This window comes from Epargyreus clarus, unplaced genomic scaffold, assembly GCF_041222505.1.
Source record: "Epargyreus clarus isolate Ecla_fem2 unplaced genomic scaffold, WU_Ecla_fem_2.2 ptg000031l, whole genome shotgun sequence".
NCBI classification, from domain to species: Eukaryota; Metazoa; Arthropoda; class Insecta; order Lepidoptera; family Hesperiidae; genus Epargyreus; species Epargyreus clarus.
This window is the reverse complement of record NW_027332236.1, coordinates 7002411-7018826: the sequence shown is the minus strand read 5'-3', so window position 1 is coordinate 7018826 and position 16416 is coordinate 7002411. Positions and strand designations below refer to the sequence as shown.

Below are 16416 nucleotides of genomic sequence, written 5' to 3'. Positions count from 1 at the left end.
GCATTTTGAAACTTTTCGGTGGACTTAAGGGCGGTGTAACGTCCAACAAGGGCTGATTATACTAACCCGTCAATGCTTTGGAGCGGCATGATATAGACTATTTCATGTCTCCTGCAACGGGGAACCTGTTTCAAGAAATGGGACGAACCCTTGAGAGATGTTTTTTTTTATAATATAGGAGTAGCAGACGAGCATGCAGTCCACCTGATGGTAAGTGGCTACAGCCGCCCATGGACATCTGTAATCAACCCTAGATAGGATTAGATATTCCTACCTGAGGTCGGCCACAGATGCGCCGCTACCCCTGAGGACTAAGCTGGAACGCCTCGGAAAAGTCTGTCTCCCTTACCACACCCTTCAAACCGGTCCTAGTCTGTCCTTGATATGCTAGATCACAACCGAAATTACATGGATTGGGATGATTTTTAGTCGCAGTGACCATATCTTCGCGGTACAATGCAAAAAAGGAAGATAATGTTTTATTTGTTCTTTATAAATACCGCAACGGTCAGCATTTTCTAATTACCATGCCACATGCCAAAAACAGGTTATATGAGCAACATTTGAATAATTATGGGCGACTGGAGTATGCTTCGGATTTCCTTTTGGCACGAAATTCATTTTGTACATGCGAGCACGTAAAACGTACATTTCTCATATGACGTGACATTACGGAAAACGGCAATGTCACGTAGGTACGTGGTATAATAGGTATTATATAGGATATTGTGTGTGCTTGGCGTTCACGATGAAGAAGTGCCATCTTAGCCAGGAGTAGAAAGGTATCTGTAACTATATGAGTTAGCCTATTAACTTCTACAAACGGATTCTTAGACCAGCTGAATTATTAAGTCATACTAGTCCCAGTCGCACCCAGCAGATCAGACCTGCCAAGGTATTTGGCAATTTTCAGTATTAAGCTATACTTTAGAAAATAGCTAGAAACAGTTGAAAAATCGAGATTTTAAAACAATTAAAATTTAATGTTCCAAATACATTAATAGTGAAATTTTAAGACATTGCACTACAAATTAAACCGATCACTACATAATAAACACTAGACAGTTGCAGCCGATCCAGTTAAACCGGCAATTATACAAACAAGTGAGAAACTTCAGCTCTTACTACAATTTCTACTACTAATTTGGTATTCAAAACTTGTTTAGAAATGTTTGACGGCACATCAGAAGCGTAGCGGTCAAAGCCCCACGTATCCATATTCATATATAAAGTAAAGAAATTGTTTGTTAGTTCAAAAAACTAATCTCTGGAAGAGTTAGTCTTTTAAATAATGTTTTCGAAGCTCATAGGCTCATAGGCTAAGAAGATTATTAAGAGTCTGAAACTAGAGATCCAGCTTGATCTCTGTGAATTATATACCGTCGTATATAAGGAAGGTCAATGAAATGGATAATAAGATACCTTACGAGATATGAACCAGGATACGTCTAGTGAGGTACTACCGCCTCACCTACTTCTACTGTGAAGCAGTTCTTGCGTTTCGGTGGAAGGCTGTGGATGCTAGCTGAGTTATATTGAGTTGATGATAATCTTATTTCTATTTATTCTCAAGAGTGGTTAACGCATCTGTAATTGATTTCAGATAGAATCCCTGTTCTATATGGAGTTAGTTAGTTTGCCACTTCAAAATAATAATAGAGATAATAATAATGCAAGAGTCACTAATCTGCCAAACATTGTTTTTAATAGGAGGAGAAACCGCGGGGTAAAGCAAGTCGCTAATAGAGTGATTGAAATAGTCACAAGAAATGTAACCATGATGTATGCAACATCGCGTGTTTGTGTTGAATGAATTAGTTAAAAGATGAAAGTTAAATAACCGTAACAATAGCTTTTACCGTGAACCGTTTCTTTGTTTGTTTACATTGTTTTAAATAGTAACGCTTTAATTATTCATTGTTTGTTTTACATGAGGTTATGGACGTGAGGCGGAAGTTTTTCTGATATGTAGGGATGTGAAAGAATAATTGATTTTTATTAATTTTTAGAAATCGAATATTATAAGTGACTTTGAGGGTGATTTGAGGGTTATTTTATGATGACTGTTTTTTTTATCGTCCAATTTCAAGGTCTATTCACGAACATGTTTTTTCGTCAATCAATTTTAAATTATATTTCAAAATTTTATTACTAATTGTATACTTCTACAATAAAGAAAGTACAATCGATATTAACATACTGCATGGTTTAAAATATATACCATCATACATATTTGTTGCGGATTGTTGCGAAGTAGTTTTAATCTTAACTTAATAGATCATTCATTAATCGATTTTTTTACTCGATATCACATCCCTACTGCTTTGTAGCCATTCAAAAGCGTATGGTAATATGATGTGTTTAACATAGCTTCCTCACTTTCATTCGAATTATCAATTATATTACCATATACGTATATATTAATATACTAAACATATCTGAATAAATTAAATATTAATATCACTTCTACTAGTTTAAGTTACGTAATTTATTGTGTTTTTAAATATAGTTTAATTGCTATTTATAATATCCTACTCTTTTCATACTATTTATTTGTTTTCTCTTTAAGTAAAAGTTCTATGTCAAAATGTAGACTTTTAATTTTTTTCTCAGTCTCACTATTCTATAACGTCTACTTATCATAGTTCTTGAAAATCCAAAACCTACCATAATTGTAACAAGGCAAATCATGTCATGGTCACTGGATACAGGATCGTCATTAAGATGATGAATTCGTATAGATATTATTAAAATACGAGTAGGTAATTGTAATAAGCATTTTAATGAAGCTTAATTCTTATTCATTTTCTCATTCATCTCCACAATCAAAACAATTTTAATCCATCGGACATCGGAAAACAAGATATCATAGAATTCTAAAATTGTCATCTTAATTGATATGCAACACACATATTGTGGATTTTGGTGCCATGACTTCAGAAACGATTCACTTCCCAAAATATTATCTTTACTCACTAGATGACGTGATGTAATAAGTTTATAAACAGAATTACGTAGGTATCTACTTGATGATTCGAAAATCTGGCAAGCATATTGTAAATGTGGTTACAAGAGTTATGTACACATTTCGCGGCAAAATTATGGATGGCTAAAGCACTTCCTTTTTTAATACTTCTGTATATATCATTTATGATTATTTGTAAGAAAGAAAAATTGGAAAACGGGGATACATTATTAGTAATTCTAGTTGTAAATGGCCGGAAATTAATGTGTTAGCTAGTTCACCCATCAATATGAATGGCAGCTTCTTCAAATCATCTGAATTCATAGAAGAAATAGGATTAAATGAAGATATACGTTTGCATAAACTTTAGAATTTTTAAAATAAAATTACAACAAAAAATGTAAAATGTCACTTAATTCAAGATGTACGTTAAATAACAATGTCCGTGCTATAAAATTCTGGATTAATCGAAAAATAAGTTTTTATTTTCAAATACAAAAAGCTATAAAGCTTGTTTGTTTGGCTATTTGTACGTATTCATTGCATCATAATATACTCTTACGTTTTCATCAGTTACCGCACTTAAAAGTAGTCCATTACAAAAGCCTGCCATTAAACTTTTTAAAACAATAGACGCCCCGAAAATGGATTTAAAAAGGTTCTCATTTCATGAGTAACATTTTAGAAACAGCAGTGTGATCAAAATATTCACACTTCACTATCACTGCATTTGTTATTTTACAAATAGACTACTCTATAAAATAATTAAGAAGCGTAAAATCTTTAGACATGTAGAAAGATTAGACTTTAAAAGTGTAAAATCTAAGTGAAGTAGGCTATTTCTACAGCACAATTTAGAATTGTAAAATCTTTAGACATGTAAAAATACTAAAAGTGAAAAATCTGCGTACGTACTTGATGATGCCGTCCTCGATGTAGACATCAGCATCTTCCATCCCATCATCGTTGACGACTTTGCCATTCTTAATGAGAAGACGGTTTTGCGAGCTCTGAAACAAATAGGGAAACAATATTAGAATGCAGATTCAATGTAATTTATTATTTGACATAACTTAACTTTATATCCAACTTTCTTCTTTTCGCATAAGCTCGATTGTTTAATCGGTACAAATAAAATTTACATTTAAAGCGTTAAATAATGCATTTCTGGCTCCTTGATTGCAATTTTTCTAAAGATTTGAAAACACAGAAGACAATTTTAAAATTTTAGTTAGCCTTACTATAGGCACGCTAAACGATAACGACTGTATAAAAAACGTGAGAAGATTTTCATCCGTCATCAAATATTGCACTTAAAATTCTATAAACTCCCGGGTAATTCCGTAAAAATGAAGAGATTAGTTTTGTAAAAACATAATTTAATTTAATTTTCGTAAGATCGGCAATAAGAAGACATATGTCTCGCTGATTGATGAGAAAACACGTCTTCTTCAAAGTCACGTCATGGCTCATGATATGACCCAAAAACATGAGAAGACTGATGCGGAAATAAGTGGACAGACTCAATACATGAAAGAAACGACTCTTTGAAAAGCTCATTTTCCTCATCACAGTTCTGGAGCCATTTAATTATGTCAACTCTATGTTAAATTTAGTCACTGAGGCTCTTTTACAGGAGTAACAGAAGAAAAGTAGAAAAACAAAAGCTAAGAGTCATGCCTTTCATACGTAATATCAGACCGAAACTTCGGCCAGAAATCGATATATTGTTTACAGTAATAATCCGAATAATTATTATTGCGAATTATACGAAAGGATTCACTATGGCTACATCTAAACATGTTCTATCGTCGAGTGAGCAATCGACCTTTCATTACTATTCCAAATCAAGTTAGAACGCTTCATTAGCATTCCGTTTCTAAGCTTCGTTTCCTGTCACAGTCAATAATATTGGGTCTTCATATTCATACCCTGTATGATGGATCACTTCATCGATCGTCTATTGTAGAGCCTCTATAGAATTTTTTTAATTAACGCTTCATAGTATAATCAGCTTTGCTGAATTGAAGTCTCGATGCTTATTGCAACAGGTTCAAACTGATCATATTAGTATCTCCTTCAAACAAGAACCTTGTTCCACGCTACTGGTGGTAGAAATAAGTCTATTATATAATTTCTACAGCTTTAGAAAGTACTTTGTGCTTCGCCTTCAACCCATTATTATCCCAGTCATGGCCAAGGGTGCCATCACAGATTGGGAAGGTTTAGGCCATAGTCTACTGCGCTGGCCAAGTTATTGGTAGACATCAAACACCTTTCAAGCCTCACTAAGTTATTCACCATTAAACCAAGTGATAATTATTTTTAATACGCACAAAGCTTTGATAAGCCTGAGTTTCGAACCTTGAACTCCTCGATTGGGAGGCAGCCCCATTAGATTGTCACTAGTTTGCTTTCTTCATGACTATCGAGTGCTAATTTTAGTTAAGGACACTTTTGAATCAGCGCTACGAGTAAATCTAGCAGGAAGGATATATCAATTTAGAGATTCCCCTCGTCGCATCACCGTGTCTACCTCCGTCACTCTATCACTTGACCTTTTAAATTCTTCCTAGCGAGAAGTCTGCGGGGTGATAAGAAAGTCTAAATTCGGTGTAACATTAAGCCCACTTTTGTGGATGGGTAAAACTTAGCTAAAGTTACTATTTTTTTGTTTTTGAGTGAAAGACCAATGAAATGTTTATCCGACAAAATCTGCAATGCCATTTTCCAGAAATAGCTCGTACTTGCAGACATACCGGCAAGAATTCTAAAAACAAGAATTTCTATAGACATAGCTACCGTTCAATATCATATAAGTTTTTCTAATGGCAATTATTTCGAAAAAGATGAGAGGTATTTCAATTTAAATGAACATATTTAAGCGGAGGTACATACTGCAAGAATAGCTGACCAGTAAGGGACAATATGTCGGTACAACAGGACAAACTGGATCTTGATGCAAGGACAAACAATCCTTGACCTTAAGAACCCGCTCTCTGGAGATTTACATGGAATATATGTATGTGTGGGTGTAGATAAGTTTGTGTGTGTGAAGCGACATTTCTTGATAAATCTTATCTCTAAGTTCATTAGCTAGTACAATAAGCACTAGTGTTTTGTGTTAATAACCTGTACTAGGTACTGTTTTAATTGACTTGATTTAAAAAATATATATAAATCAATAAGATCAATCAAGAATAGAATCAATTTTGAAAAGTTGTTTTTTATCTTATTTTAAACCGACTTTAAAGATGTCCTCTTACGACGTTTTTGTTTAAAGGATAATTTTGGAAAAGTAGTTTTTCTATATGATGCGCAGCATTTAAAGAATTATGTTTTTGTATTACAAAGAGTAAAATTAGATTTAATTTGCTTACATACTTTTTTTAAAACAAAAATTGTAAAAAGGTGGCAATTGGTATAATTCTTTTATATCTTCTTTATTATATACCAAAACATTACAGTTTTATTAAGCATCAGTATTTACTACATGTCCCTTAAAAAAACAAAGCGCATATCCTACGTGCTAAATGCACCTAACAAATATAGACAATAACTAAGTACACAAGACTGTATGGAATGTCAATTCAAATTAACATTACAATAGACAAAAACTTACTTTTATATTAATCCCGGAAACAGACTTGCCAGTTGCATCGACTGTCATTTTTGTTGCAATTTTTTAAACACAGATAAAATATTTCGCGCACCGTCTGCGGCGACACGCGCGCCTCTCGCGGCCCGAATCGAAACTGAAATGTGGCGCCAAAAATAGGTATCCCCTCGCCTCCCCGTTTTGTTTTCACAAGTAGAAAGCTATGTTGAATGCTTAATGCTTTGGTTGGGTGTGAAGTGGGTTGGAAAGTGGTATAATATAGGGTGGCTTTCAAATTTTTTACCAGACGGAAAAACTAAGTACGTCACTCCATTCATAATACGATCCATTCGTAATAGAAATACCGAAAATATAGATAAGGTTTGTATTTAACTTTATGTAAATTTAAAGCTGCTTTTTACTATGAAATAGGAGAACCAACTTTAGCCTCGAATTTCACGATAAATTGGAGTCTACGTCTAAACATTGTTAGGGATCCTTTGTAAAAGCTGAAAAACTTGCACGGTGAGAACACCCATAATTAAAAATTGATTTTAAATTTTTTATACCTACTGTAGATATTATAAAAAGCTTTCTACACTCACAGCCCCACACTAGGATTCCCTGTGTCGCGGGTGCCATGGATCCACAGATAGACAAATACACAAACACCCAAACCCAAAAACAGAAAACTAAATTCAACATTTAGATATCTGTCTGGACGGGGATCGAACCCAGTCCCTCTGTGCGTTACCGGTATGGTGACCGCTCCACCACGCCGGTCGTCAAAGAAGAAGCTAAGTTATAAAATTTATTTTATATCACGGCGTGCGTAAATTGACGTTTTACGCACGCTTCGCGTGCGCAAAACCCCCATTTCCGACCCCGTAATATAAAATTTTATACAACACGCGGACGAAAAATGTTTTTCTGACTCGTGTGATTGCAGTCCTCGCCTGCGGCTCGGCCTGCAAACTCACACTTGTCAGAAAAAAATTTGTCGTCCTCGTATTGTAATGTACTATTTAATACACATTTTAGTATGGTGATAAATTGGTAATGATGAATAACACCAAAATCCGTAGGTGTGAAGCGATCAAAGTGTACATAAACTAAAATGCACCAGAAACATCTGGCGGCTATTTCCAGAATCCAGAACGGTGCAAGCTAAATTTAGATTTTATACGAAACTATCAATCAGTTTTCGTCAATATCATAATGGCTTAAATCTATGAGTGAATTTGAAGTACGACTCCTAAGGCACTGTAACACCTATTTCTGCCTGATAACAACAGTGTTAAAGGCTGTATTTTTTTTTATAGAATAGGAGTAGCAGACGAGCATGCAGTCCACCTGATGGTAAGTGGCTACTGCCGCCCATGGACATCTCTAATCAACCCCAGATAGGATTAGACATTCCTACCTGAGGTCGGCCACAGATGCGCCGTTACCCCTGAGGACTAAGCTGGAACGCCTCGGAAAAAGTCTGTCTCCCTTACCACACCTTTCAAACTGAAACACAGCAGCGCCTAACACTGGTGTTATTAGGTAGAAATAGGTGTGGCGGTGGTACCGCCGGAGTCGAACCACAAAGTGTTCTACCACCTTCTGTAATGTTATGTTATATTGCAAAAAAAAGTTGGCGTAACTGCGTAGTAAATGACTGCAAAGTTTGTTATTAGTTCGTTAAAACTGCTTGTAACTTAGACTGCAGTTCCGGTGCAGTTATGAACAAAACCTGCATCCATGCTGCAATTTTGCAGTTAGTTTGCAGTTTAAATGCAAACTACTTATGGAAAAGCAATGTAGCGTAGCTATGTTTGGTTATAAGGGTGTGACAAGATTTTACCCACCGAGGATTTAAATTTGACAATTGCTCGAGTGCAGAAATTGTCAGCTTGTCAACAGTCGATCTTTGGTTGGCAAAGCATTGGATAGATTTATTATTTATTAATAACGGTTATTATTTGTCCCAATTACTCCTCTTTAGCATGCTTTCTTAATCGATTTCACCTAGATCTCTTGTTCTTTAATTAAAAAGATGTCTACGAGCGATAGAACACGGACGTTAAAAAAACTACTTATCGAATATTTAACCTGATGAAAAAAAGTATGTTGTCTTACATTAAATTTATTATGTTGGTTGTAAATATATTAATATGAAATCTTGTGCGTACAATTAAAACAAAATGCTACATGGATTCTTTTCTAAATACAAAATATTTAAAAACTTAATAACTCACACACACTTTATTATACACATATTTACTAAACAACCCTTTGACAATGCGCTACGTATAATAACAAAACGCAGAAGAAACTAGGGACGTTTTGTATCATCGCAAACAATATGTCTGGTGTGGAGAAAAACAAAGAGATGTAACTGACAACAAAGTTCATTCATACTATGTAGTTGTATACGTGAGAAACCGTGGGTAATGAAAGTACTAATGATTCTTTATATATAATGTAGGTAATGTAATTGTGATCATTTTATAAGATAGCCATGCAATTATGAGGTATAACGATTTAAGACTATGTTCACAATAAAACATAGAGAAATAGACCCAAAGACAGACGGACAGACAAGGGAAAAATAGCGTATACCGCAAAAATACGCTTTTTAGCACGATGTTAATAATATTTTTGTTCTTCGTTATAAACTGTACAAAATGATAAAATGAAATTTATATGAGAAAAGTACTAAACTGACATCTCAAATAATTGTTTAGACTTCGGCTTAACCAAGATTTGGACTCATAATCAACATGGAAACCATTTAACAACAAATCTATTTCTGCCAGTAATAGCAGTGTTAAGCATTGAGTACAATGTATGAAGATGATTGAAAGGCAGATTTACATGCTGCATTTCAACTGAATCCTTGAGGATAATATCCGGCGGGTTTTACATAAAATTCATTCCTACTTGATCAGTGGCGGATTACGGTTGGCGAAGGCACGGGCCGGAAAGTTGGCGACTTTTTTTTTAGCTAATAACACTATGTATTTTTTCCATGTGAACCTTTAAACTACTCTTTTTAGTTCGGAAGGGTTAGCAAGTGTGTGAGGGCCTCCCAGGAACGGGTGCCCTGAGCAGACCGCCATCTGCAGTGACCACTTACCATAAACTGTACTGCAATTTGCTATTATAATTACTTGCCCAGATAGTCGTTAAATGTTTAACACTTATATGGCAGCGGAATCTGAAGTATCCTTTCTCTTCTGCTAAGATCGACGTTTAAATTTAAAAAAAAAATGGCCAAGTGCGAGTTGAACTCGCTCACGGAGGGTTCCGTATTATCAATTTTTTATGTTTGTTTTTCTTATTTCTATAGTCTGATTCATAATTAGGTGTCCAAAATGTAAACAAAGGTGTTGACCTATCCAGAAAATCAGTTTCAAATGGTAGTTTCTTATTTTTGGCAATATTAAATTAATACAACAATAATAAAATAATAATCTAAATAAATTAAGATCAATTCACATTTTCTAATATTTATATTACCTCAATTTCGTTCCATACAGTAATAATAATAAAAAACAAGGTTTATGGTAGAAAATTAACTTGTTATAATGGTAACACAATCGGAACATTTCTTGTGCCGTCATTTTTAAGTTTCGTAGCTTATGTTATTAATTTTCGTGATTGTAATCGAATTCAAATGTATTATCGTTTTCATAGCGCGTTTGTTAAATTGTGAATAATTGTAAAGTTTTCGTTTTTTGTTGAGTTTGTTCAAGTTTTTGTTTCTTGTTAATTTTGACAGTGACATTTGTTTGTTTACATTTTGGACACCTAATTATGAATCAGACTATAGTATTTGTTATCATAGAAGCTATAGAAGTAAGTGCACGGAGAACATTTTAACTATCTACCTATTACGGTTTAATAGATAAAGTGAAAAACGTCGAAAAATAGCTGTTTCTTGTATGATGATCCCCATTTATTTTCAAGCTATTTTTATTTTTAGTATTAGTTGTTATAGCGGTCACCGCTAGACATGTATACATGTATTCAAGTGTGTATCTCTTACACTTCATGAGATATGAAGGAGGGACCGACAACGAAAGCTTAATAATAGGGTTCAGTTTTTACCCTTTGAATACGGAACCCTAAAAACGAGTACTATTCAAAAGTAAGAAAAACAGGACCATATGAAAGCTGATCAACTTTCCCACTCGTGGAGAGAATCTCGTTTTCAATATCGTGCTTATATTATCTAATTGCAATCAATTATGCGGATCGTAATTAACGTAATTGTTAGATCGTAAAGCAAAAACGGTTGGAATATTGATGTGAATGCTATCTAACGCATCATTTAATCTTTGAGCGATCTACATATGACGTTTCGTGTTATATTTTTTTGCTGCATTTGTCTCACAATTCTAGCTTACTTCGTTCTAATGAAAATCTTTCCCTCTCAACTCCTTCTTTTTCTTCATCCTTCTACGGTAAATCCTTCACTGCAGTGGCTGTGCGCCTATGGAATTCCTTACAGATTATTATCCGACGTGCACAGTCATTGGACTCTTTTAAGAAACAAGTGAAGGAATATTACCTAACCCTTTAATCTCTCCCTCTTTAATCTTTTATTTTCCTCATTCTGTGTATTTCTCATTTTGCTATTTTGTTGTTCTATACTAGCTGCTGACATATTAAAGTTGGTATATACATTTTGTACACCCTACCCTATTTCACTTGCTACTGTATTGCTCTCTCCTCCTCCTCTCATAATGACAGGTTTTGGTCCACCATGCAGGCCAAGTGCGGATTAGTGGACTTCATAGCCTTTTGAACACATTTTATTAAAGTTCTTTATTATTATTATTCTTTACGATTATTTCCGTCACCGATTAAGCGAGTGATATTAATTTCTAATCATAAATAAATTAAAATCGAATAAGAATTGAATATTGGTTATGATATAGTCACTTACGGTATCTAACTCTTGTGTAGAATACGTATGTAGAATACACTACTTCATTTATGTTTAGTTATTTTTAATTGTTTTTATAATGTTTTCTCTATGTACGAGCGCGTACTTACCTTAACTTTTAAAAATTTAAACTTAAAAGTTTAAAAACATCACGAGGAAGCCTACATGCCTAAATTGCATGCTTGATGCCTGCATGCCTGAGCCACGTACTAAAAGACTTCCTAAAAGTGTGAGGTCTATTAATCCACACATGATCAGCATAGTGAACTATAGCCAACATCTTTCTCATAATGAGTGACTCATATCCAGCGGGGCAATGGTCGAGTTGATTATATTATAATTACATAATATTTTATTTTAACATCATTTCAAAAACTATTTCGACATTATTTCTAGCAAAAAAAATTGAGATACGTACGAATATACTCGTAGTTACAAAGAAACTTCTGAAACATCAATTTTCCAAGCTGATCATAATTTTGATAACTATTTTGAGATAATTCCTAGCAAAAAAAATCTTGAGATACGCACTTTAGATACTACTTAAGTGGCAAAATAACTTTCAATACATCGGAAGTCACGTTAATTGATATTACAACGTGAAGTGGCGCTTACGCAATGGCAATGAATCACCATAAAAACACCAAAAAACAACTCCCACGCACCACTTTCTACTAACACACAAAGGTGCAAAGATCAAGAGTTCCCAAGCAATCATTTCGTCGTTCATTCGCTTTTCTGGGCTTTTTGTCACGCGTAATCTACAGTCAATGTGTGATAGCGCATGATAATAAAATAATAAGGTGCGTGTAGATTATGGGTTTTCAAATAAAACTCCAACTTGAATCTTCAGTTCTTTTCTTCTTGTTTTTATTCCGAGGCGTACACACTTTTCCATACAAAAAGGCGAGCTTAAGTACTTATTTTGGGTACCGCAACAGGCGCAGGCTCAGTCAGCAACCGCGTCCTATTGCCGTCCCTTTCTAACATAGCCTGTCTTACTCTTACAATTCTATGCTTACACTCTATTGCTATCCTACTCTTACATATCTATTCTTATTACGTAGGACTTATATCTATTGCAATAAAATGTCTTATTTACATAGTCTTAATTACATACACAAGTTACATTAATCAACATTTACATTTAAATTCTTAGGCCGTTGTCGTCCGTAATATTCTCCCCCCGGCGTAGATTCTTCGAAGCCTCCTCCATCTGAAGGACGGCAAGCTTCGTCGCTGGCCTCTGGAACACACCTCCCTTTGTGCGGACGTCTGCAGACCGGACGATGCCATCAGGTCCCGGGTGAACTCGCTCGACGACTCCTCTCGGCCAGGTATTGCGGGGTAAGGCGTAGTCGACCACAATTACGAGATCGCCTTCCCGCAGTTGTGACGCCTGTGCGTTGGACGGCCCCCGCGGAATGAGCGTAGGCAGGTACTCTCGCAGCCATCGCTGCCAGAACTGGTCCGCCAGTGCCTGCGCCCTTCTCCACGTGCTGCGGTCCGCCTCGGTGCATGGCCCCGTCCGCGGTAGCCCCGTCGATGAGCCGATGAGGAAGTGATTCGGCGTTAGTGCTTCCTCGTCCTCGGGGTCCACGGAGACGTGCGTGAGCGGTCGCGCGTTCACGCTGTACTCGGCCTCGGTGATTAACGTCTGCAGTACCTCTTCCTTTGGCGACTTTTCTTTGAGCGTGGTGCTTAGTGCGGTTTTTACTGAACGCACTAAGCGCTCCCAGGCTCCTCCCATGTGTGGCGCCCCCGGCGGTATGAAACGCCAGTCGGGGTTGTACTGCAGACCGTAGTCCCGTAGTGCTGCGATCCATGCTCCGTATGTATTTCTCAGTTCGACGTCGGCCCCTCTAAAGTTAGTGGCGTTGTCGGAGTATATGACGCGCGGCCAACCCCTTCTGGCGGCCATCCTTCGCAGCGCCATAACAGCTGAGTCCGTAGAGAGCGACTGGACGATCTCTAAATGAATGGCCCTTGTGGTGAGACAGGTAAATAGTGCACACCACCTCTTTTCGTGTCTTCGTCCGATAGTCACCGTTAGGGGCCCGAAATAGTCCACGCCACAATAGGTGAAGGCGCGGTGCCCCGAGTCCAACCTCACTTTAGGTAGGTCTCCTTTCGGTGGTGTCGTCGGAGTCGCCTTGTACACGCGACAGTATTGACACGCTCGTGCTACTTTCTTGACTGTAGGCCTCAAGCGCAGTATGATGAATCGTTGACGGAGCTCGTTGACGACTCGTTCGTTATTCGCGTGTCCCGCCCGGCGATGATAATGCTCGACAAGCAGGTGAGTAAAGGGATGCTGCCCGTCGAGTATTACCGGCTCATTAGAGTGCGTTGTAGAATAGAGCGCACCTATACGGCCTCTTGCGGTTATTAGCCCGTCGTTCAATACTGCGTCGAGCCTTTTAAATTTGCTGTGTCGTTGTAGCGGCTGGTTGTGACTTAACCGCGCTAAGTCTTCGCTGAAGGAGTCCCGCTGCGCGCGTTGAAACCACCGTCGTTCGGCCGCTTCTAAGTGTGACACTTCTAAGTGTAGAGTCTTGTCTCTAGATCGAAGCTTCTCGACGAATAGCTGAGTAAGTGCCGTCGCCCTTATAAGCTTCAGGTAACTGGAGAACCTTCTAATGTCGGGTAATGAGTCGTTGCGGTCCGAGTCCTCTTCTGAGACGGTGTAACACGTCTCCCCGGTCTCTTCACCTTCCCCGTTCTCCGTAGGCCAGTGCTCTTCTGTGGCTCGTAGGAATTGCGGTCCCGTGAACCACCGGTCCCGGCTGTCGATCCCGTCGGTTTGAAGCCTGGTCGCATCGTCGGCTACGTTGAGTGTTGTAGGCACCCATCGCCAATCCTCTGTATGTGTGAGCTCGGCGATCTCAGCTAGGCGATGTGAGACGAACGGCGTGTATTTTTTCGTCTCGTTTCTTATCCACTGAAGGACGGTGCGGGAGTCACTCCAGTATATGACTCGTTTGGGTTTCCAACAGCTGTGCTCCCTGACTATAGTGTTAGCCATTCGTGCCCCGATTAACGCAGCTTGGAGCTCCAGTCTCGGAATGGTTAGTAACTTCAGTGGAGCCACCTTCGCCTTGGCCATTACTTGTATTGTTTCTATGTGATCGCCGTGTGCGATCCTCCAGTAGGCCACCGTAGCGTAGGCTTGCTCGCTTGCGTCGACAAACACGTGTAACTCGATGTGAGTTTCCGGCGTTACGTTGTAGCTATAGCACCGCGGTATTGCTAGTGCTGAGACATCTGGGAGTCGCCTTATCCACTCGTCGAATAGGTTAGCGTCTTCAGATGGCAATTCCTGGTCCCAATCAACCTTCTTGAGCCACAAGCGTTGTAATATCATCTTGCCGACGATCGTATATTGACTGATAAGCCCCAGTGGGTCGTACACCGACATAACCGCGCTTAGGGTTTCGCGTTTAGTCGGTGCTCTCAACCGCAGTCTGACCTCATCGGGAACCCTCTTGATGTCAGTGTTGAAGGTGAGGGTGTCGGAGCTCGGGTCCCAGCGCAGCCCCAATGTCTTTTCCTTCTGGTGTGCTGCTAACTTTACATTCGCGCTTTCAGACTTCTTATCTTCGGGTATGCTAGCTAAAACTCTCTTGCTATTTGAGTTCCATCTTCTTAAGTTGAAGTCCGCTTGTTGATGGATGTAGGTAACTTCGTTCACCATTTTAATAGCCTCCTCTTCAGATGGGAAACTGTCTAGGTAATCGTCCATGTAGTGTCGCTCCTTGACCGCCGTGGCCGCCTCTGGGTATTTACTTTCATAGTCGACGGCGTTGCGGTTTCTTACGCTGTGAGCGAGGTATGGCGAACTGCTGGCTCCGAATATCATGGAGACCATTTTAAATCTTCTCGGAGGGTCCGTAGGCTTGTCCCTCCATAAAAACATCTGTGCCGGTTGGTCCTCGGGTCTGATTTTAACCCTAAGGAACATTTCTTCGATGTCCGCTGTGACGGCGATTCTCTTTTCTCTGAACCCGAACAATATTCTTGTGAGTGAAGCTAGTAGGTCGGGTCCTTCTAGTAGGAAGTCATTGAGACAGACTCCCTTCACCTTAGCCGCCGCGTCGAAGACCATTCTAACTTTTCCCGGCTTGTTGTGATTGGTGACGGCGAAGTGCGGCAGGAACCATTTTACGTTGCTATCCCTTTCGCTGCCGTCGCATTGCACCGCGTAACCCTTTTGTATAAGGTTAGCGATCTGAGCCGCGTATTCCTTTTTAAACGCCGGCTCCTTAGTCATCCTCTTCTCGAGCGTGTGTAGTCTCTTAAGGGCAGACTCGTAGCTATCTGGGAACGTGGGGTTATCTATCTTCCAGGGCAGACCCACTTCGAAGTGGCCGTCCTTTCTTGTGGCGGTCGCTTCGAAAATGTCGTTGGCTCTCTTCTCATGCTTATTAATTTTTTCTTTAGTCGATACGCCAAGCGAGTCCACGTCGAAATGTGACTCGACGAGCTTCTGTAGTTGGACGTCGCTCGCGCAGATGTGAAGTACGGCCGCCTGGTCTTGATAAATCGATTTCCTGGGTACCGACCCGTGCAGTACCCATCCCAACTTCGTTCTCGACGCGGCGGGTTCATTTCTCTTGCCGGCGCGCAGCTGTCGCGATATTATTAGATGCCAGTTGTCGGCACCTATCAATATGCGAGGTCGAGCTTCTCCCTTACTGATGCTATCTTGTACAACTCGCAGGTGCTTGTACCGTTCTAAGTTGTGCGGTACGCGTTGGTGATGTAGCTGTAGTCCTTTTACTGTGCGGGCTGTCACTAAGTAGGCTTCTTGTTCGTGTACCCCTTTGACACGAACCTTGACCGCTTCGCTGTCGATCCTTCTCTGATCGTTAATACCCCTTATGTTCAGAGGTCGATTCGGTCCGCCGTTAGTGA

At 38.8% G+C, this 16416-nt stretch overlaps 1 protein-coding gene across 2 annotated transcripts in view; it reads right to left on the bottom strand.

Annotated features, from left to right (window-relative positions):
- Nucleotides 1-16416, bottom strand: part of CRMP (Collapsin Response Mediator Protein) — an 88871-nt gene that overhangs the window by 49612 nt on the left and 22843 nt on the right. The window contains exons 1-2 of one of the 2 annotated variants that reach the window (XM_073090009.1): nucleotides 6588-6744; nucleotides 3881-3975 (exon numbers count right to left, since the gene is read on the bottom strand). In XM_073090009.1, coding sequence (XP_072946110.1) covers nucleotides 3881-3975; nucleotides 6588-6635 — 143 coding nt within the window. In that variant the 5' untranslated portion in view covers nucleotides 6636-6744. Of the gene's footprint in view, nucleotides 1-3880; nucleotides 3976-6587; nucleotides 6745-16416 lie in introns of those variants that run through there. The other variant, XM_073090010.1, reaches the window with a different exon arrangement.